The 24,349-nt window shown below is 42.1% G+C and overlaps 1 protein-coding gene across 1 annotated transcript in view; it reads left to right on the top strand.

The window, feature by feature from the left end:
- The first annotated feature begins 2,368 nt into the window (after nt 1-2,368).
- The window catches only part of zdhhc8b (zinc finger DHHC-type palmitoyltransferase 8b), an 89,767-nt gene continuing 67,786 nt past the window's right edge, over nt 2,369-24,349 (top strand). The window contains 1 exon segment of the mRNA XM_029638139.2: nt 2,369-2,635. Coding sequence (XP_029493999.2) covers nt 2,532-2,635 — 104 coding nt within the window. The 5' untranslated portion in view covers nt 2,369-2,531.

Consider the following 24,349-nt stretch of genomic DNA (forward strand, 5'->3'; position numbering starts at 1 on the left):
CTTCCTCTCCGCAACTGAGTTAGGAAGGACGATATATATTTGTAGTGCCTGGGTGTCTTGATTCACCATCCAAAGTGTAATTAATAACTTAATCATGCTCAAAGGGATATTCAATGTTTTTACCCATCTACCAATAGGTGCCCTTTGCGAGGCATTGGAAAACCTTGTTTTTGAGGGACGTTACAGATAATTGTATGTGTGATGTACAGAGATAAGTTAGTCGTTCAAAATCATGTTAAACACTAGTATTGCTCACATAGTGAGTCCATACAACTTATTATATGACTTGTTAAGTACATTTACCACGCCGCTTGGTCCTTGGTTGGTGGGTGATTCTGTCAGGGTTTTCCTGTGGTGAAGTAGAGGACCAAAACGCAGCATGGTTATATTGACTCATGTTTAATAAAAACAGATAAACATGAACACTACAAAACAATAAACGTGGAAAACCAACCACAGCCCTATCTGGTGCAAAACACAGAGACAGGAACAATCACCCACCAACACAGTGGAACCCAGGCTACCTAAGTATGATTCTCAATCAGAGACAACTAATGACACCTGCCTCTGATTGAGAACCATACTAGGCCGAAACATAGAAATACCCCAAAACATAGAAAAACAAACATAGACTGCCCACCCAATTCACGCCCTGACCATACTAAATAATGACAAAACAAAGGAAATAAAGGTCAGAATGTGACACACGACTACATCAAGCTTGTGACTACAAATTTGTTGGATGCATTTGCTTTGTGTTTTGGTTGTGTTTCAGATTATTTTGTGCCCAATTGAAATGAATGGTAAATAATGTATTGTGTCATTTTGGAGTCACTTTTATTGTAAATAAGAATAGGATATGTTTCTAGACACTTCTACATTAATGTGTTAATGTGGATGCTACCATGATTAGAGATAATCCTGAATGAATCATGAATATGTGAGAAAGTTAGACATGCAAACGTCTTACCCCTCACCATTACAATAACAGGGGAGGTTAGCATTTTTCTGTTGTTAGGGGTGTATTATATTAATTATTCACGATTAATTCAGGATGATCCATAATCATGGTAGCATCCACAATAATGTAGAAGTGTCTAGAAACATTATAACCAAATACTTAACTTTTTACTTCAGAAATAAGTGAATTTGTCCCAATACTTTTGGTCCCCTAAAATGCGGGGACTATGCACAAGAACGGTTCACCTGATATGGATGAAAATACCCTCAAAATAAGTCTGCACTTTAAACCTCTTAGTCATTGTATCATTTCAATGTGCTGGAGGAGTACAGAGCCAAAACAGTAACAAATATGTCACTGTCCCAATACTTTTGGCATTCACTGTATATCACTTTCAAATTCATCAGCAAATGGTGTTCATCAAAGGATTTACAATCTGGATTTTCTGGGTCAGTTTTTTAGGTCTGATGTTTGTGTTGGTTTCTTGATTTTGTTAATAGAGCTGCTTACTAATGTGAAATTATGTCTGCTTCCAAGACCTATGCAAACATCAACAATGTCACAAATGTCAGCAAGATTTGTGGAATTCATGCCCATCCGGGACCTGTATTCCTTCTTACTGCACTCGTCTACAGAGTTGACCAGCTTGTTGCATTAAATTACTTTTACATGCTGGTATGACACGGAAATCTAGATCTTATGGAGTTGCCTCTCCTTTCACCAATTTCCAACTTTGTCTCAAATACTCGCCTACCCACTGAAGACAAGATAGAAGTGGGTCGATGAAATCCAGCGAATGATTTTTTTTTTTTTTTGCATACAGAGGTTAAAATGATTTGTGTATCTGTCAGCTAAAACACGATTCAACTCTTCAGGCAGGAAAATGCTCCCTGAATGCAGCAATGTAGCAGTGCAATGGACCTAATCACTATTCATTTGCACAGGTACTATGTTGCTGCCACACACATCCCTTTCTTTATTCTAGACTGCAGTTGGTAACTGCCCTATTCTTCTCTGGGTATGATCCTCACTAATCATACATGCAACTGGAACGGAACCATTGGACTATGTTACTACAATCTCATTGTATAATAGCCTTTTATTTTAAATTGATTTTAGACTTGGGTGGCATCCAGGGGTAATCCAAGTGTTTTGTCAAATCATGTCAGTCAATCAAATAATGTTTTTTTAAACAAATGTAAAAGTGTTTCTATAAATTTCTTCTTGCATTTGCTTATAAGCACAATACAAATCGACATTGATTAAAATATATTATCTTTTGATTGAGTTATCCACCTTGCAATATGTTGAAATGCGGACTTTTATTTTTGAAGGTTTCCTCATTACCATAGTAAAGTGACATCGGTAGTGCTGCTAGCAGAAAAGTAGTGGATTTCCAAGCTTTTGGAGCGCTGTATTTTCTGCCTGTCTATATTTGGATCTGTGTGCGTTTAACGGCAGTAAATACGGATTGGCTGAATCGTTAATTATAGATATTGCAGACTGGATCTTTACATATGTATACTATCTCCAATTGGAATAAATAATTGAGGAATGTGGAAATTACAGAATGCCCAACAGCGTTGGAAAGAGATTTAAACCCACCAAATACATCCCGGTATCCACTGCAGCCACTCTTCTTGTGGGATCCACCACCTTATTCTTCGTTTTTACGTAAGTTTGAATTGTTTAGTAAGTCTTATAGGCTATCCTTCTGTCAATGCATTACACACAATAAAGAGTTTCATATTCGGATCAGTAGCATAGGTCCGACGATATGATGGTAACCAATGACTATTGCTGTTAGAAGTTTTTGTTGCAGGATTTTAGACTGCTTTTCCGGGACGGACCTTTATGCTATTATGAATGGTTTTATAAATGTGGACTGTGCACTGCATAGCCTACAGTTATTATTGATCTTCGACTCGTTTTGGTAGTCTTGTTAGGCTGGGTGTGTCGAAGCATTATGGCAGAAACTTCTATATGTGTTTTCCAAATGCATTTTTTTCTAGAATAAACTTCATAGTTGGACAGCCAACTCAAGCTTGAAGTATTCTAGGAGGTAGGCACATAGCGGCAATAGGTTACTGTGTAGCCGTAGGCCGCCATACTTGCCAGTTAGTTGCCCGGTCTTTAGTTCTTCGGGCACAGCAAACAAGTAACACAGCGGTGAATTGTTATATTGTTGCAACTGGTAGGCTACTTTGAATATGGGTGTGTCCAATATTGATTAGAAATGCTGATTCGCCCTCGGTACCTACATCAAAGTGCTTCATGTATAACGGGCAAGTGCATATGTGCGCTCTGAAGATTTTAGTGGTTAGAGCTCTACCACTGCATCTTCATTATGGAAATGTGTGTGGTTTACAGCGAGTGACGTTTTTCTGAAGGTTATTTTTCCACCCAGATTTGTTTAGTTTTTTTTACATATCCATTTTCCCATGGTTATCTATTGCATTCCTGATTGACCCCGTGATCTACTTTCAAGTGCATCATTTATTGACACATAGACTAACACTCTGATTGTACACTTTTAAGTACAGCCTAGGCCTGCTGTACATTTGAATCTGCACTTAAGAGTCTATTTGCTTATGGAGACTAGTGGTTTGACTGAACTGGTATGATCTCATGGTTCAGCTGTCAGAGATGTGAGCACTAAATGCATTAGGGCATTGCATGAATGAAGAGACCTATAGGTTTAGGCCACTGTATGATATTCATATACAAACACATGTAAAGGAAGAGAAGCTTTAGGCGTAGCCCCAGAGAGAGATATGCCGGTGGCATGCTACGACCCCGACGTCTATTTCTTTACTCTTGTCAGATAGGCTACCGCATCTACTATAGAGATATACAGTGTAGGTATACAGGAGGCTAATTTGTCATTTTTTCGATCAGAATATTTTTGATAAAGATAAGCATCATATTGTTAGATCATAGGAGTCGGATACCTGGGGCGGCAGGTAACCTAGTGGTTAGAGTGTTGGGCTAGTAACCGAAAGGTTGCAAGATCGAATCCCCAAGCTGACAAGTTAGAAAATCTGTCGTTCTATCCCTGAACAAGGCAGTGTTCTCTTAGGCCTTTATTGAAAGTAAGAATTTGTTCTTAACTGACTTGCCTAGTTAAATAAAGTTTTTTTTTTTTTTTTTTCGGGTAGGCCTAAAACACAACTGTCAGAGTCAGTTAGAGCGCCGGTGCGCACTGCCTTCATACCATAGGGCAGCAGAATAATAGGCTAATAGGCTAATAGCCACACCAAAAGTTTCTAAACTTTATTAGGGTAATATCAAAAATAACTCAAGCCACTGTTTATATGGAAAATATGAGCAGGATATTATATCGTTGCAAACATAACATTACAGTTCATTTAGCCAAAGAAAATGTCTCAACAGAATGAAACAAAACCATTGCGAACTGGTTTAAACCTTCAAAAAGTTAACAGGCCATATTGCAGCAATTACCAATAAAGGCCTACCAAACCCAAGAAATGAAAGAAATAGGTTAGGCCTTTTCTCAAATAAATATCATTAACTGATCTTAAACTAAATATGGAGCACACAATTTAAAAAAAGATTGAACTTAATTTAACCAATGAAAATGTCTCAACAGAATTAAACAAAACACAGTTTGCATATTTAAAGAACTGGTTTAGATTAATAAATAGGCCTACAATAATAATGATATACATTAATAATGATAAAACAAATTATTATGAATAGAAATTGCATCCTACCTGAAAAGCAAGTTTCGCAGTAGCCTGCATTTGGCCACTTGTATTGGTATTAAAAAATATTCTGCTGATGTCTTCTAACATGTAAGTGATGTAGAATTGCATGAAATGCCTTTATAGAACGCCCATTTCTTCCCCCCCCAAAAAATCCCCAAAATGCCCCTCCCTAAGAAGCACCCCAGCTCAAAACATCTTGTGTGACTCGTGTAAATGATAAATGAATCAGAAGTTGCAACATTATCTCATGTTATGATTATAACAGCCTTTATTCCATAACACTGTGTTCTTCTCAACACGGTTGAAAAAGCAGCTATTTAAAAGTGAAACTTGTGCATGTAATTATTAGCAGACAACAAATCAAATATCATCTCTCTTAAAAACAACAGCAACACAAAGTGTAAATGTGTCACGTATACTCCCTCTCCGGCCTCTAGGTCACCAGGCTACTGATTATTATGCACACCTGTCACCATCGTCAAGCACACCAGCGCCTCATGACACTCACCTGGAATCCATCACCTCCTTGATTACCTTCCCTATATCTGTCACTCCCCTTGGTTCTTTCCTCTGGTGTTATTGACTCTGGTCCATGTCAGTGCGTTGTTCGTGTTCCTTGTTTTCTGTGCCCTTTATTTATTAAACACTCACTTCCTGTACTTGCTTCCTGACTCTCAGTGCACATTGTTACAAAATGTTTGCAAACTTTGCCCAGACTGAGCTATTCAGGACAGTATAGGCTAGAGAGAGTAGCATGGCTTTGTACTGGGGGTTAATGGTTTAGATCAAAGGAAACATATGAAGTTGCCTTGCCCTGTTGCCCAGCTATCTAGATTGTAGCATCAACAACCACCCCAGTTCTAAATGGGTTCCTCCCTGGCTGGAAGAGGTTTTGCATAGACACATGGTCAGACAAAGTGATAGTCTAATGCTGTAGTCCTGATGTGCTTGTGTGCTTTGGTACCGCAATAGCTGATACAGGGCAGCAGGAAGCTAGTCTCAGGTCCCTCTCCAATCTTCCAGACCTCTGTTGGTTTTACTGCCCAGCTTCTCTATTGCAGCAGGGGTTCCAGTCAAGCTGTGGTCAGGGCTAGATAGATGGGCCAACCATTGACCCCCAACCAATGGGTAGAGAGGGTAAGGATTAGGATTTTACCCTGTTCCTCTGTTCTTTGATTCCCCATGCAGCTAAATGTCCATAGGATTGGGTTGTGTATAATGGAACCCCCTGGGGTAGAATTACTGTGCACATCCACTTTGATGGGGGGCATTGATGGGGGGCACATATGCTACACAATACACCACAATGCTCCTCAATGCACCACAACATTCCACAATGCACCTCAACACCACAAAACACACCACAGTAGACCCAATAGATGAAGCCACACATGTGCTGTGTTTAGAGAGCTGTGAGACAGCAACCTCCTCCAAGACATAGAGTCAGTGAGTCATTGTGGACCAAGTGATTACCAGGTCTTCAAACTAGTGTCATATCAGGCATGGAGGAAGAGACACTGTGTGAATAGTAGGAGTGCCAGCTAAGTGCTGGCACAGTGTTACTGTTACTGCTGTGCCTGGCGTCTCTGTCAGTGGGTTTGCAGTATGTCTGTCCTTCACGACCACAATATCATTCACTCATTCACATAAGGCTCATAATGCCATGTGACCAAGGTACCCTGATTCCTCTACACAGGTCCAGCTTCTGGTGTTTCTACAGAAACAAGAGGTGGTATAACATTGGACTGTTTGCTGATGTAAACAAACAAAAACGTTGTAAAGGTTTTCCACATGCTCTACACATTTGCTACCTGCCACTGAGAAAAATGCAGAGGCTTACTGTTATCATTTCCTGTCAATACCGATATCCCACATTTAAGAAGGGGTGAGATGAATTTCTGGAAACTCTCAATTGACTATGCGGCAGTTGTTATGGCAATAAATTATGGAAGAGGTTGCTGTTTGTGTTTAGAGCCAAACTATCTCCCAGAGATTCATGTAAGTGCAGCTTGGCATGGGAGCCGGAGCAAAGTGGACAGAGAGAAATCTCATCTTTTACTTCCACATCTGTTTCCTCATTTACAACATATTCATTTAAATGAGACGCTCAGTGCAGAGGCTTTTCCACTTAAACCACCATTGTTCTGATAGTAGGTGCAATCAGAGGCTGCGTTCGTTCCAATGTCCATACTAGCATACCACGTATAATGCACAATTCATTGCTTCATTCTAACCAGTATGCCAGTTTGGACATTGCAGCAAAGAGTGGCTAATGTCTCACAGTTATTTTCATGTGTATAACAATGTATTAGGATATCATAGAGTGGGACTGGGGGTATCATTAATCTCATATTTACTCACCCCAACATGATGGTGTGGTAGTGATGAGGGATGGATTAATGCCTAACATCCAGGGCTAAGTGCTTGATGTGCCCTCTGACTGTGGTGTTTTAAAACATTGTGGTAATCTCTTCTCTACCACATTAATTGAACTTTTAGGAGAGTAATTAAATGTGCATCCCCCATTGATCTTAATCCACATCCGGACTCTGGCTCCTTCCCAAATGGCCCTCTTTTTTTCATACATAGTGCACTACATTCGACTAGAACTCTATAGGCCCTGGTCAAAAGTAGTGCACTGGGCAATAGGGTGCCATTTGGCACACACGATGGGTGTGATTATGCAGCTGCTGCTGTCCTCTCTTTAGTTGGTGGTTCTGAATCAGTGATGCTATCTTATTCATTGGTGCCTTTCAGTACTGTGTATTAGATACCATTAGAGCCTAGTCATCCTCCAATCCCCACTTCCCTTTGCTAATGTGTTTGATTGTAATGTGAGTATGTGTGTAATGTAAATGTAAATTGTAGGGCTATGTGAATTTGTTAGTTTAATAACTTGTTTAATAGCTACATTGATTGTTTTGATAGGTGATATGGTACTGATATAGTGATATTTGATAAGGTGATATCAGAGGTGTTTGTTTGACATGGTGCATATACATCTGATTAGGTTATGTCATTAAGGTTGTCTGTCTGGTTTGCTAAATCCCTATGAGCATGTTGTTTGTGTCGATTCCAATGTTTCATCCTCTATATTAGGATATCAGTAGTTCAGATTCTCTCTTTCTCCCCCTCCCTCCTTCCCTCCCCTACAGCGATTCTATACTGTCACCACCCTACTTAGTTTGTAAATGCTTCTGCCAGCATTGTGAAAAGAGGGGTATTATTGATGATTCAGATCTCTCCTTCTTCATGCAGATAAAGATACTGAGATGAAGATATGGGCCTCCCGGGTGGCGCAGTGGTTAAGGGCGCTGTACTGCAGCGCCAGCTGTGCCATCAGAGCCGTAACCGGCTGCGACCGGGAGGTCCGTGGGGCGACGCACAATTGGCCTAGCGTCGTCCGGGTTAGGGAGGGCTTGGTCGGTAGGGATGTCCTTGTCTCATCGCGCACCAGCAACTCCTGTGGCGGGCTGGGCGCAGTGCGCGCTAACCAAGGTTGCCAGGTGCACGGTGTACCCTCCGACACATTGGTGCGGCTGGCTTCCGGGTTGGATGCGCGCTGTGTTAAGAAGCAGTACGGCTGGTTGGATTGTGTATTGGAGGACGCATGACTTTCAACCTTCGTCTCTCCCGAGCCCGAACGGGAGTTGTAGCGATGAGACAAGATAGTAGCTACTACAACAATTGGATACCACGAAATTGGGGAGAAAAGGGGGTAAAATAAAATATATTTTTTTAAATGAGATGAAGATAACAGGTTTGGTATATTTCTGCCGATGACACCTGGACCCTTGTCTGACTGGTAGTGCTGAGCAATTAGTACTTTTTATTTAAAAAATAATCTGTTTTCGATGTTGGTTTTGATCATTTTTGTAACATTAAATGCACTATGCATTATGTGGGTTGAATGCTGTAACACAGAATAAAACAATTAATACAAGACCATGATGGTAGTGTACGCTCTCGTTGGTTGGCCCTTGCTTCATACTCGTCGCCAAACCCACTGGCTACAGGTTATCTACAAGTCTCTGCTAGGTAAAGCCCCGCCTTATCTCAGATCACTGGTCTCCATAGCAGCACCCACCCGTAGCACGCGCTCCAGCAGGTATATCTCACTGGTCACCCCCAAAGCCAATTCCTCCTTTGGTCATCTTTCCTTCCTGTTCTCTGCTGCCAATGACTGGAATGAACTGCAAAAATCTCTGAAGCTGGAGACTCATATATCCCTCACTAGCTTTAAGCACCAGCTGTCAGAGCAGCTCACAGATCACTGCACCTGTACATAGCCCATCTGTAAACAGCCCATCTATCTACCTACCTCATCCCCATATGGTATTTATTTATTTATCTTGCTCCTTTGCACCCCAGTATCTCTACTTGCACATTCATCTTCTGCACATCTACAATTCCAGTGTTTATTTTGCTATATTGTAATTACTTCACCACCATGGCCTATTTATTGCCTTAACTTACCTCATTTGCACTCACTGTATATAGACTTTTGTTCTACTGTATTATTGACTGTTTGTTTTGTTTATTCCATGTGTAACTCTGTTGTATGTGTCGAATTGCTATGCTTTATCTTGGCCAGGTCACAGTTGCAAATGAGAACTTGTTTTCAACTAACCTGGTTAAATAAAGGTTAAATAAATACAAATGACTGCTTATCACTTACTAACCATAATTTATTCACATTACTTTACTTTAATAACACATTTCAGTTGTGTATATTGCATTAGTTTTATTTGATGACTTTACTATTTCATTCCAGGTCATCATCGCATCTCTATTGAGCTGCTGCCTATGTTGTCTGACAAAATCACACTTTTGTAGTTCTTCAACTTAAATAAGGCATACTTTTATGACTGCTGAATACTAACTATCAATCACTTAGATCATGTATTTTCAGGTAGAGATACCTAGCGAAGCTCACGATTGCTCATTCTTGTCTCTTCAAGAGCAGGCATAAAATAAACACAGACCGGACAAGTAGATGCGCAGTGGATTATGGTCATTGTAGTTAATTACCATGTTTTATGCGCTAAACTATATAGAATATTGGCCTGTTGGAAACTACACATCCCTACTACATCGCACAGTTCAGGCTGGATCTGATTTATCTCCAGACAAACTGTGCGATGTGTGCATTGAGTTCACAGAAGAAGGAAAAACGAACGAAATGGAATTCAAATTATTGAACCAACGTCAAGGATAGGATAGGGAACGCTTTAGTTTTCTGTGTCATATAGAGAGGATAGATGCTGATTATCTCACTGAAAACAACAAGACCAAAATAAGCATTCACAGCCTAAAGTGATTCATAAAAATCGCTGCACAACTGTCTGTTCGCTGGTTTTCGGGGAGATAAATGGAGCTTTTGGTAATACTGTGGATAAGGCCTTTAGCAGGACTGGGAATACTATGTTTCATTTTTTTTTAATTGAGCAGCTACTTTAGGTCAAGGAGAGATCTTGTAGATTAATTAATTTGGTTGTGCTCACTCTCAAAGGGCTACTTGCAGTTATGTACTGTATTACATCAAAAACAAAGAAGGAATGACCCACAGGTTGATATGAAAGGAATGTTGGTTTTATTCTGCATGTATTTCTACTCCTTTTCAATAAAATTGAAAATAATTGTTTTAATTGTGTGTACTGCATTATTTATCATGAGTGTAGGCTCCCTTCTGGATCTTATGACTGCATGGTCATTTATTTGAGACTTCAAGCCCACTCTTTTGCACTACACTATTTATTTCTATTAACAGTAAGAAAAAATGTACCAGGAACTTGTAAACATGTCTGTAGGCTACAACATGTCTGTACTTTGAAAGGAAAAGTCTCTAGTTGCTTGATGGCTTAGGGACCAAACCCAAATCTTGAAATTGAATATTAATCATGGAACTAAAAGATATAATGTTGAACATAATGTAGCCTCTCGTAAGATAGGATGAACTGTAATTCCTCATTATCAAATGTCTTGGGGCTGAATACACTCATCCCATTTGGGAGCATACACAGAAACCATAGAGTAACATTCTTGGTAAAGGTTTACATAACCCCTGTAACACTGACCGTTCCCCACCGCAATCTATCTACTCTAGGTCTGTTCTGTTTCCATTTTCCCATGTTCTGTATGGGTAATGTATGGTTTAATATTATGTATGGTTACTGACATACACTTGCTATGTATAGTTAATATATGGTTTAATGCTATGCATGAGTAATGTATGGTTTAATTCTGTGTATGTGTAATGTGTGGTTTAATGCTATGTATGGGTAATATATGCTTTAATGCTATGTATGGGTTACACTGACATACATTTGCTATGTATAGTTAATATACGGTTTAATGCTATGTATGAGTAATGTATGGTTTAATGCTATGTATGAGTAATGTATGGTTTAATTCTGTGTATGTGTAATGTGTGGTTTAATGCTATGTATGGGTAATATATGCTTTAATGCTATGTATGGGTTACACTGACATACATTTGCTATGTATGGTTAATATATGGTTTAATGCTATGTATGAGTAATGTATGGTTTAATGCTATGTATGAGTAATGTATGGTTTAATTCTGTGTATGTGTAATGTGTGGTTTAATGCTATGTATGGGTAATATATGCTTTAATGCTATGTATGGGTTACACTGACATACATTTGCTATGTATGGGTTGTGTATGGACTCCACTGACCATAATTGAGGGATTCAATTAAACACAAAAGGATGACGGTGGTATCTTGAGTCTCAGATTCAACTGCTGACATTTTAAAAAAATCGTTGTAAACAAAGTTACAATGAGGTAGGCCTGTAACTTATAAAGTATTCATACCCCTTGACGCATTTGGAACAAAGTTACAATGAGGTAGGCCTGTAACTTAAAGTATTCATACCCCTTGACGCATTTGGAACAAAGTTACAATGAGGTAGGCCTGTAACTTAAAGTATTCATACCCCTTGACGCATTTGGAACAAAGTTACAATGAGGTAGGCCTGTAACTTAAAGTATTCATACCCCTTGACGCATTTGGAACAAAGTTACAATGAGGTAGGCCTGTAACTTAAAGTATTCATACCCCGTGACGCATTTGGAACAAAGTTACAATGAGGTAGGCCTGTAACTTAAAGTATTCATACCCCTTGACGCATTTGGAACAAAGTTACAATGAGGTAGGCCTGTAACTTAAAGTATTCATACCCCTTGACGCATTTGGAACAAAGTTACAATGAGGTAGGCCTGTAACTTAAAGTATTCATACCCCTTGACGCATTTGGAACAAAGTTACAATGAGGTAGGCCTGTAACTTAAAGTATTCATACCCCTTGACACATTTGGTTGTGTTACAGCCTGAATTTAGAATTGATTACATTTAGGTTTTTTGATCACTGGCCTACAGAGAACACCCCATAATGTCAAAGTGGAATCATGTTTTTCGGAATGTTTACAAATTAATAAAAAATGAAAAATGTCTTGAGTGAATAAATATTCAACCCCTTTGTTATGGCAAGCATAAATACATTCAGGAGTAAAAAATGTGCTTAACAATTCACATAAGTTGCATGAACTCAATCTGCGTGCAATAATAGTGTTTTTTGAATGACTCCAGGTACCCCACACATAAAATTATCTGTAAGGTCCCTCAGTCGAGCAGTGAATTTCAAACACACATTCAACCACAAAGACCAGGGAGGTTTTCCAATGCCTTGCAAAGAAAAGCACCTATTGGTAGAAAAACAGACATGGAATGTCTCTTTGAGCATAGTGAGGTTATTAATTACCATTTTAAAGGGTGCATCTATACACAGTCACTACAAAGTACAGGCGTCCTTCCTAACTCGGTTGCTGGGGTGGAAGGAAACCGCTCAGGGATTTCACCATGAGGCCAATGGTGACTTTAAAACAGTTACTGGCTGTGATGAAACAGTTTAATGGCTGTGATAGGAGAAATCAACTGAGGATGGATCAACAGCATCGTAGTTACTCCACAATACTAACCTAATTGACAGAGTGAAAAGGAAGCCTGTACAGAATCAAAAATATTCCAATCATGCATTCTGTTTGCAACAAGGCACTAAAGTAATACTGCCAAAATGGTCCTGAATACAAAGTGTTATGTTTGGGGCAAATACAACACATTACTGAGTACAATTCTCCTTATTTCCAAGCATAGTGGTGGCTGTGTCATGTTATGGGTATGCTTGTAATTGTTAAGGACTGGGGGAGTTTTTCAGGTTCAGTCTGCTTTCCACCAGAGATGAATTCTCCTTTCAGCAGGACAGTAACCTAAAATACAAGGCCAAATGTACATTGAAGTTGCTTACCAAGAAGATAGTGAATGTGACCGAGTTACAGTTTTGACTTAAATCTTGGCTCGACGACTCATTGCGAGCTCACAGAACAGGGCTCCGGGCAGCCGAGCGGAAATGGTGGAAAACTCGCCTCCCTGCGGACCTGGCATCCTTTCACTCCCTCCTCTCTACATTTTCCTCCTCTGTCTCTGCTGCTAAAGCCACTTTCTACCACTCTAAATTCCAAGCATCTGCCTCTAACCCTAGGAAGCTCTTTGCCACCTTCTCCTCCCTCCTGAATCCTCCTCCCCCTCCCCCCCCCTCCCTCTCTGCAGATGACTTCGTCAACCATTTTGAAAAGAAGGTCGACGACATCCGATCCTCGTTTGCTAAGTCAAACGACACCGCTGGTTCTGCTCACACTGCCCTACCCTGTGCTCTGACCTCTTTCTCCCCTCTCTCTCCAGATGACATCTCGCGTCTTGTGACGGCCGGCCGCCCAACAACCTGCCCGCTTGACCCTATCCCCTCCTCTCTTCTCCAGACCATTTCCGGAGACCTTCTCCCTTACCTCACCTCGCTCATCAACTCATCCCTGACCGCTGGCTACGTCCCTCCCGTCTTCAAGAGAGCGAGAGTTGCACCCCTTCTGAAAAAACCTACACTCGATCCCTCCTGTGTCAACAACTACAGACCAGTATCCCTTCTTTCTTTTCTCTCCAAAACTCTTGAACGTGCCGTCCTTGGCCAGCTCTCCCGCTATCTCTCTCAGAATGACCTTCTTGATCCAAATCAGTCAGGTTTCAAGACTAGTCATTCAACTGAGACTGCTCTTCTCTGTATCACGGAGGCACTCCGCACTGCTAAAGCTAACTCTCTCTCCTCTGCTCTCATCCTTCTAGACCTATCGGCTGCCTTCGATACTGTGAACCATCAGATCCTCCTCTCCACCCTCTCCGAGTTGGGCATCTCCGGCGCGGCCCATGCTTGGATTGCGTCCTACCTGACAGGTCGCTCCTACCAGGTGGCGTGGCGAGAATCTGTCTCCTCACCACGCGCTCTCACCACTGGTGTCCCCCAGGGCTCTGTTCTAGGCCCTCTCCTATTCTCGCTATACACCAAGTCACTTGGCTCTGTCATAACCTCACATGGTCTCTCCTATCATTGCTATGCAGACGACACACAATTAATCTTCTCCTTTCCCCCCTCTAATGACCAGGTGGCGAATCGCATCTCTGCATGTCTGGCAGACATATCAGTGTGGATGACGGATCACCACCTCAAGCTGAACCTCGGCAAGACGGAGCTGCTCTTCCTCCCGGGGAAGGACTGCCCGTTCCATGATCTCGCCATCACGGTTGACAACTCCATCGTGTCCTCCTCCCAGAGCGCTAAGAACCTTGGCGTGATCCTGGACAACACCCTGTCGTTCTCAACTAACATCAAGGCGGTGGCCCGTTCCTGTAGGTTCATGCTCTACAACATCCGCAGAGTACGACCCTGCCTCACACAGGAAGCAGCGCAGGTCCTAATCCAGGCACTTGTCATCTCCCGTCTGGATTACTGCAACTCGCTGTTGGCTGGGCTCCCTGCCTGTGCCATTAAACCCTACAACTCATCCAGAACGCCGCAGCCCGTCTGGTGTTCAACCTTCCCAAGTTCTCTCACGTCACCCCGCTCCTCCGCTCTCTCCACTGGCTTCCAGTTGAAGCTCGCATCCGCTACAAGACCATGGTGCTTGCCTACGGAGCTGTGAGGGGAACGGCACCTCAGTACCTCCAGGCTCTGATCAGGCCCTACACCCAAACAAGGGCACTGCGTTCATCCACCTCTGGCCTGCTCGCCTCCCTACCACTGAGGAAGTACAGTTCCCGCTCAGCCCAGTCAAAACTGTTCGCTGCTCTGGCCCCCCAATGGTGGAACAAACTCCCTCACGACGCCAGGACAGCGGAGTCAATCACCACCTTCCGGAGACACCTGAAACCCCACCTCTTTAAGGAATACCTAGGATAGGATAAAGTAATCCTTCTCACCCCCCTTAAAAGACTTAGATGCACTATTGTAAAGTGGCTGTTCCACTGGATGTCATAAGGTGAAAGCACCAATTTGTAAGTCACTCTGGATAAGAGCGTCTGCTAAATGACTTAAATGTAAATGTAAATGTAAATCTGCTTGAAAATACTTATCTAATCAGGATACTGTATATTCGTGTTTAATTTTTCATGATTTTCTTTACAAATGTTATAATTTTTCTTCCACTTTGACATGACACATTATTGTGTGTAGATCGCTGACCTAAAATTACAATTAAATACATTTGAATCCCACTTTGTAACACAAAAAATTGTGAAAAAAGTCCAGGGCTGTAAATACTTTCTGAAGGCACTGTATATTTTATTTGATACCATCTAGGGTAGATTGTGTACTGTTTTGTATTTGTCTGTAGTGAAACTGACAAACACGAAGAGAACTGAAAGCCTGTTGAAGGTAGAGAAATGGCACCAGTACAACAAAACGCCAAATACTTATTTCAAACAACAGACAGTGTGGTGACTCACTCTCTGTCTCTCCGATGGGGGTTGACACGTTCACACTCCACGACGGATACGTTTAAATCTGGCTTTCATTGCTCCTATATTTTTTTGCCGCAGGCTAAGTGACAGTAATGAGATCAAATGTATAATTCAGGCCCGAAGTTTTGATATAATAAAAAGGCACGCTCACCAAGGGAATCTCAAATGACTCTGTTAACATTTTTATTAACCCATAATGGAGTTATCCCCAAGCCTCCCCTGTCTTCCTGCATCACCTTCTCTTAAGGCATCAGCATGCATCAGTTCGGCCGGCAGCTAGCCAATGTCGGCTAGTCGAACCGAATGTGCTCGCATACGCCCTTATTTTACATTAGCTTGAAAAATGAGAAAAAACGGCAATAATACTGTTTGTCAATTTAGAGATATTGATCTGAATTAATCTAAGAACTCAAGAAACATGTTATTGATTTTGCCGTTTTTGCCGTGGAGATCTTAGTCAAGGAATTTTACATCTAAGATGTTTGGTGCAGTATTTCTAAATGAAAAAATGTGCATGAAAACGAGTCGTCTCTCAGTGAATGACAACAAAGACTTTACTGAAGAATCCCCTCTGTTGACCAATCACAGACGAAGGGGCGTAGACTTCGGCTACAGACTTCAGCTTGCCTCAAGAAAAAAGGTTGTGTGCCTGAACAACCGAAAAAAAGACTTACCAAAGTCCAAAACCAACAATAAAAAAAACATCACAAAATGCCCTCATGATATATGCATAAACTCTTCCAAGCTGTTTCGTCTGGGAAGCATGTGGACGCCTTTACACTCTCTTACAATGAGGATAATATTCCAGTCATTATCTGCCATGGCAGGGTACAGCTATAAATCAGATCCCTTTCCTCGCCTTCATAACCATGGCTTGTCCAGCTGTTGATTCCCCTCAGATAAATGTGTTGGACCAGCCACTTCTTCATACCGCATCACTGGACCCTACCAGCCACATGGACAAACATGCCTTCCGTATTCACCCTACGTTGGTATTGACAAGTGAATGAGGCGGGCAAATAAAAGCCTGGGTCATCTAATCTGATTCCATCCTAGCCTCCTGTCACTCCCTCACAACTAGGTTAAGATCATGCTTCCCTGGTCGTGTCTGGCATCCTGAGTGAACAAAGCAGCCTCTTCCTGCCTGGAAAACCACAGCCTCATAGCAACGCACAGCATGCCCTCCGCAACAATAACCACGGCCATGCACAGGTTGTTATTCAAATGAATGCAATTTTTGATTCATATTAGCTGTGGCAGGCAGGCCTTTGAAATGGACCGTGTATGTTTGTTGGCTGTGTGTAAGGGGGTGTAATGAGGGAAAAGGTTCTGTAATCCTGTGTCTGACAAAGTGCTTTGCTTTGACAGCACTGGGATGTATAATTGTTGTTGATTGGATAGCAGCAGAGCTTTGCGTGTATCATTTTAGATTTTCATTTTATCTGAATTGTTATTGTTTTGAACTGTTAAATAGGTTTTGATCTGAGCATTATTGGACTTTGAAATTATTTGATGGCTCACTGATTTGCTTCTGTTCCATTTCTAGGGGGGTTCTTTTATTTTGTCATAATCCTTTATGTGTCTCGAGTCTAGGGAGAGAGATTTTCTGCCTTCGAACTTTGAAACTCATTGTTACCTCAGAACTTTTCTTCAATGTCTTTCAATTTGCTGTCAATTTTTTTCTGAGCTTGGCTTGCCAAAAATAAATTGTACCCTGTGATGCCATGGCTTGGCTAAATGAAACCATCTGTACGTAGTCAGAGCAGCTCAATGTAGCAATGTTTGCAGAAAGGGAAGTGAGGTGCTTGGGACTGGGAGTACAGGGTGTCTGCTCCCCCCGTCCCCCGTCCCCCACCTTCCACCCCAGTGAGGCTGGTGGTGGAAACTACTCCTCCTGAGAACATGTGGGAATGATTTAGACGTTCAGCCGCTCTCTCCCTGGGCGTCTCCACCCTGTTCACCCCCCCTCTTCTCCATTTTGGCAGGGGGGAGGCCATCACCGACCGGGAATAAGTTGAAACAGAGCTCTGCCTCTGACACCTCGTGCTAGAGGGGCCGTTTGACAGAGACAGAAAGAAGACCTGGAGTCCAGCTGCGTCTGTCTTCGAGTGAGAAAAGGAGACGTGTGTAGTTAGAGGAGTGTAGCCTACATCTCTAGACTACTCCAGAGAGCCATAGACACACACACACAGGGAGAAAGAGATGGATAGGACGATCGAGTGTGGTGTTATGAGCGTGTTGCCTTTTCATATCTTTGGCCATTTTCATGGAAGTCCATCGTTAGAAGACCAGAGATGGTCACATCAAAAAGAGTTGCGGTGCTCACTCATCTGTAACGAGCAGAGTGACATAAATGTGAGTGGTCATGAGGCTTTGAAGCCAGAGATCCAAGGGCCAGCATCTCCACTCCAGGCTTTCTGTTTAGCTTTGGACTTGGCCTTTGTAGTAGTACTGAGGAGCTCTTATACTTTCCCATAGCTTTAGCCAGACAGACCTTAGACGGTTTACGAATGGAAAGATCAAATATCGAGTGTACATTCTGTATTAAAATGCACAAGAAATGACTTGCCTAATATTACCTACACTGAGATTGAGATGTTGTCTGTCCACTCCATACACACTCACAGAATAGATATATTACCGCTGTTGATGTTTGATTGTTTAAAGGACCTGTTATTATTTTGAAGCTTTTTTTTAGCAGAGTGAAAGATGCCCTTGCACTGTGCAAACCTGCTTGGAGGATTTTGTTTTAAAGTGCTCCTGTGGAAGGAATTCTCATTCTCTCCCTGTTTTGTCTCTCTGCCTAGTTGCCGAACAGGGGTCGAACATTATTATTACCAGGAGATTATGACGAACCTGTGGGTCATGCTAATGGGATAGAGCATCCATGTGATCAAATGTTTATGATATTGGATCTTTGTTTAATATATTCTTTAAAGACTTCTCATTGGCACGCTGGTTCTCTGTGCCCTTAATGTGGCTTCCGTGGTCTCCTCGTGAGATAAGTAAGACGTGTAGCTCTCTCTGTGTGACTCGTCAGTATTCATCATTCTCTGTGTGACTCGTCAGTATTCACCACCCTGTGTGACTCGTCAGTATTCACCACTCTCTGTGTGACTCATCAGTATTCACCACTCTCTGTGTGACTCGTCAGTATTTACCACTCTCCGTGTGACTCGTTAGTATTCAACACTCTCTGTGTGACTCGTCAGTATTCACCACTCTCTATGTGACTCGTCAGTATTTACCACTCTCTGTGTGACTCGTCAGTATATACCACTCTCCGTGTGACTCGTCAGTATTTACCACTCTCCGTGTGACTCGTCAGTATTCACCACTCTCCGTGTGACTCGTCAGTATTTACCACTCTCTGTGTGACTCGTCAGTATTCACCACTCTCTATGTGACTCGTCAGTATTTACCACTCTCTATGTGACTCGTCAGTATTCACCACTCTCCGTGTGACTCGTCAGTATTTACCACTCTCTGTGTGACTCGTCAGTATTTACCACTCTCCATGTGACTCGTCAGTATTCACCACTCTCTGTGTGACTCATCAGTATTTACCACTCTCTGTGTGACTCGTCAGTATTCACCACTCTCCATGTGACTCGTCAGTATTTACCACTCTCTGTGTGACTCGTCAGTATTTACCACTCTCTGTGTGACTCGTCAGTATTCACCACTCTCTGTGCCCGGCTTTAGAACTGAAGCACACACAGCTGACAGCAGAAGACACTGGAAAAGATTACACTACGACTGTGTCCCAAATTACATCCCATTCCCTATAGTGGGCCCTACGTGCCCTGGTCAAAAGTATTGCAGTACATAGGGAATAGTGTTTCATTTGGCCTCCTATAGTCTGCAGTGAATGCGTGCTGAAACAGCAGTCTGCATTCATCTATTTGTTTCCTACCTGACTTAGTTTGAATAGAATGGGTGCAATGAGAGAGCCCCATGCAAATGCATGATTTGACTGTGAAGACCTGAGTTGAAGGAGCACTCATTATTCTTACCTGAAAATACCTTGTGGTTTTTTACTGAGTTTATTTATTATCTAACCCTATGATAACAGGAATATTATTTTCAGTGAATACTGACGAGTAACAGTTTACTATAATCTGGACTCAATTTACAGTAGTTGATTCTTATGCAAAGTCTTTGGTGACCAGACAATGCCTATTATACTGCAGTACACTGTAATTGGTGACCAAATTGATTCTCCTCAGTTTAAAGTGAAAACGGCTAGTGGGCTGCATGTTGAGTGGTGCCGCCCGCCAAGCGGGACTATAATCTCTATCTAATTTGACAGCAGTTCTAATGGTTTTTAGAGCCTGAATGATACTGTATTAACCCCCAATTAAAGCACACAAAATGTTATTTTTATTTCAACTCCAGTGTCCGTCATGATTAATAGAAATACTAAAGTTGTGTTTTTAATAGAGGAAGTTTTGTGAGAGGTTGGTGGCCAGACGATTTGACAGAAACTTTAGTCTAAAACTTTTTTAAAATTCAACTCCCCTCGTGGTAAGATGTCCATACAATGATTAGCCACGGATTTCCTTCTGGGGGAAATGTTTTCCTTAGCTGGGTGAAGTTGTGCAGAATTCTCTAGAATCTGAATTGTATCCCAGCACAACCCGTGGCCGGGGAGCCGTTATTCCAAAACGGTGCCACTTCTCAACAGCAAGAACAGGAAATGATGTTCTGAGCTAGTATTTTTATTTTTTTACTGCATTTGTGTCAGTTCCTGTATGAAATGATAATACTCATACTCCATCGCATCTCATCTACCATTGACTCACTGACAACATGCCTACTTGGTTAGTAACAACTATTTACTTATTAATGTGTTAGGGCTCAGTTTATTAAAGCCATTAATTATTATCTAGTTTGATGCAGGGGCTTTCTGATAGTGTGTGTTTGGAAGTCTGCAGATATCTGCCCTGCTTTGTGTTTTCAGGATGGGCGGAATGGTCTAGAGAGGAGTCTATCAGTTCTGTTTTATCTCATCTAGACCAAGGATGTTTTCTGTTTGTCCTGCTACTTCTCTCTCTGTGTGACCTCACTAAAATAACACATCTGGTCAGGGCATGGGGATGGGCTGTGCTGTGCTGGAACTTGTCTGTCAGTTTTGCAAGTGGCAGAGACTGCCTCCACTTCCTATTTTGTCAGCCCTGTGGTGCAGGGGCTGTGAATGGTGTCTGTCAGTCTGTATCCTGACACACCAGCTGCACTACAAAGTCCAGACTGTAGGCTACCATACTGAGGGATGGGAGGTAAGTTAGCCACTGAATTAATAGAATGCTTGTATCGCTGTCTTGATCATCATGGTTGGTTTCGATGCTAATTCTGTGACTGTGATCATTGTAGGCGGACAGAAAAGGAGCCACGGGGCCACAGCCAGCAAGTGTTATTTGTCCCTGTCCATCTGTGGCTTGTTCACCATGTGCATTCTCAGCAGTAGGGTAATTTTCGAAAGTCCTGATTTAAATGCTGTGTCCATTAGTGAGTCTGCCAAAGCCAGCTGGTCTCATAGAACGGTTTTAAACAGAATGATTTTTAGTGTAGAATGGTTTTAGAATAGAATTACCATCCAAACGAACCATCATCCACACCCCCACTAGCCCCCTAACACAGCACTGGGTCTCAGGGTAAATAGCCCACAACGAGCGGGGAGGGTGTGGCAGGCCAGTGTATGCAGTATGAATCACAACTTTAATCACTGGGGCTGAGGGTGCTACGGATCTGACTCCTCTTCTCTCAATGCCCCTTGCAACCATACATCTCAGAGAGGTGTGCAGGATTTAAAAGGAAGGAGCCTTGGGAATGCCTGCGTTCATGTGTTTCATTGAGTGCAGCTGCAGTGCTGTGCTGTGTTAATCCACTGCCATGGCTGTGAGTTTGTACCGAAAGTAGCGCTTACCCATGGACTGTAGATGTCCAATATTTGTTCAGTGTCTGTCTCATAGCCTTTCATCCTCTATATTTCTATTTCAGGCTCGCTCTCCTGCTCTCTTTCACACACTCCTAAAACAAAATCTGCTTTACCCTGTCCCTTTACATTATACATAGTACACTTAAAGCATTTACACAGTATGTACAGCATACTTACAGTGTAGTTGCAGTGTCGTACTTCTGATACCTGTGGTTTGTGTAATTGCACAATTAATACATACATGTCATACCACTTAGTAGAAAGTGAGACCACACCACATGCGTGTGTCAAATAGGTTATTGTCGTAAACATTCTGCAAGTATGCAAGACTAGCCCTGTCTTCATCTCATACCGTGTCGGTGCTTTGTGTGTTGTTCAAATGTCGGTTAGTGTCAGCTCGCATTCCTCACAGTGAGCAGAGCCTCTCCTGGAATTGACTTGTAATCTCCATGAGATATCCAGCTAGCATGGTCTGAATGAATCAAAGGGACGCTACAGTCATGTTGAGTTTATCTTAGCTGGGACGAGAGGCTGCGGGTAGTGTAGGCCGCATCCCGAATGGCACCATATTCCCTATATAGTGCGCTACTTTTTTACCAGAGCTCTATGGAACCTGGTCAAAAGTAGTGTGTACAAAATAGGGAATAGGTTTCTATTTTGGACACATGCCTACTATCATTGTGCTGCCTGCTGGAGCACTTCAGATAGGATGAGTAGTAAGTACGACTCTCTCTCCTCTCAAATGGATTCTCCATCTAAATAGAAGCGTTGTACATTGTGTTTGAGAGGGAAGAAACCATTTGTTCCCTCTGGCTTTCCCTGACGCTTCGCTGTAAAAGAAAGAGGTCAGGTCTTAGCGGTGCCTTTTTTCAGGACGGGAATCATTGTGTGGTTTCTTCTTTAGTGCCTTTGTAACTTTATGTTAAAACACCTCCTGCATTTGAAGTACTGTATTCCATTTCATGACAGGGCAATTCTTCTCAGAGACTGGATTCATCTGGTAAGTGTTCAGCAGTGTTCAAAGCCTCTCAGATAGTTACCTCTGGGTTTATCCTCCCCTTGACAATCTCTCTCTTCCTCCTCGGTAATGAAATCATCTAGGCTTGTGCTGCTTATCTCCGACTAGGCTTTTCTGCTGTCCCCCATCCCTCAGCATATTTCAGCGCTGTTCGCTAATACCCACGTTATCACAGATTTGAGAATGCGCAGCTGAGAATGTGTGCAGAAGGTGTTAAACTGAGGCCTAGGTTACGCCTTCTTTAGCGTTTCATCGTACTTTTGTATTCAGGGCAGAGTTGCCTAGCTAGCTGTCGTGTTTGATGGTTTGGTGTTTTTACGGATGGCTTGGCAGTTTTTAAGGTTTCTGTGTGTCTCAGGTCAGGAGTTACTGCTACTGCATTGCGGCTGCCTCTGATGAAAATAAAACACTCCCTGAACCAGCCCTAACTCCTCCACGTGGGGACCTGATGGAAAGACACTTGCTGCGTCTGAAATAACACCGAATTCCCTATTTCCTAGCGTGCTTTTTTTGACCAGGTCCCATAGATCTCTGGTCAAATGTAGTGCACTATATAGGAAATAAGGTGCCATTCTGGACGTAGCCACTGGCTTTGCTGATTTATGTACTAGTTTAATGCTAGCTGCTAGACGAAGCAGCTGAGCAATTAGCTTAAGCTTAACTTGGGCTTAAGTGATTGACAGAGGTAATGATGTGGTGTGTTGGAGAGACTTCAGTCAGCACCGTAGTCCTCCAGAGACGTTAACCAATAAGGAACTAAATGATTCCTAGAACCCACCAGGTACTGTTATAAATCCTTAAATGTACGGTGCATTCGGAAAGTATTCAGACCCCTTGACTTTTTCCACATTTTGTTAAGTTACAGTGTTATTCTAAAATTGATGAAATACATTTTTCCCTCATCAATCTACACACAATATCCCATAATGACAAAGCAAAAATAGGTTTTTAGAAATTTTTGCAAATCTATAACAAATTTAAAAAACATACCTTATTTATAATAAGGGGTTGTGTTGATGTGTCTAGTGGGCAGGTGGTACTCCATCTAAGCAGATCTCCCTTTCCCGGTATGGGGGACCGGGAGATGTGGGTACAGGAGACCGCTGGCATGACAGGACCCCCAGCTGAGTTGTCTGCTGGCAGCTGGGGACAGTAGACGAGGCAAGGCCCCCTAACCTGGCTCTGTGGATTAGCACTCTCTCTCAACCTGCTAGTTTTATGTAAGTGGTCCTCCAAGAAGAAAGGACAATAGCTTGTCAGTCCTTGGAACAGGAGTGACATTTGCTTCCCAGGTATAAAGAAGGGGTAACATTTAATTCAAAGAGTACCTACATAAGGACTTTATAACGCATTCATAAATCATACATAACACATTCGTAAGCAGGACATGAGCATTTCATGAAAGGTTGAGTTACACTGGATTAGAGGCACTGTGATCCCTCAGAGTGGTGGAGTGATTCAGCTAACTGGAGTTTGCTTACTTGTCCAGGTAACTGACCTGCTCCACTGGGCCCTGTGTCCCCTCCGTCCTGACCTCGCATCCACCTCCTTGCTTGGCACGGCATTACAACACCTTGGCACCGTTCTCAAGGTGGTGTGCTGTGCGGTTGTGAGAGGAGGCAAAAAGACTCACACAATGACCTAGATAAATAACATTTCCATACCCATAGCTGTAACTACGTCTTTTTTCTTTTATAATGTTGAACATGTAGGCTAAGGAATCATACATGAGTGGCATTTTTTAAGTGACACAGGTATGATAAGTGTCTTAATTGTATTTGTATTTTTTAAATCTCTAATGAGATTTAAATGCCTTTAATGAAACGATTAAACAG

The sequence above is a fragment of the Oncorhynchus nerka genome, linkage group LG27 (assembly GCF_034236695.1).
Source record: "Oncorhynchus nerka isolate Pitt River linkage group LG27, Oner_Uvic_2.0, whole genome shotgun sequence".
Classification (NCBI taxonomy): domain Eukaryota; kingdom Metazoa; phylum Chordata; class Actinopteri; order Salmoniformes; family Salmonidae; genus Oncorhynchus; species Oncorhynchus nerka.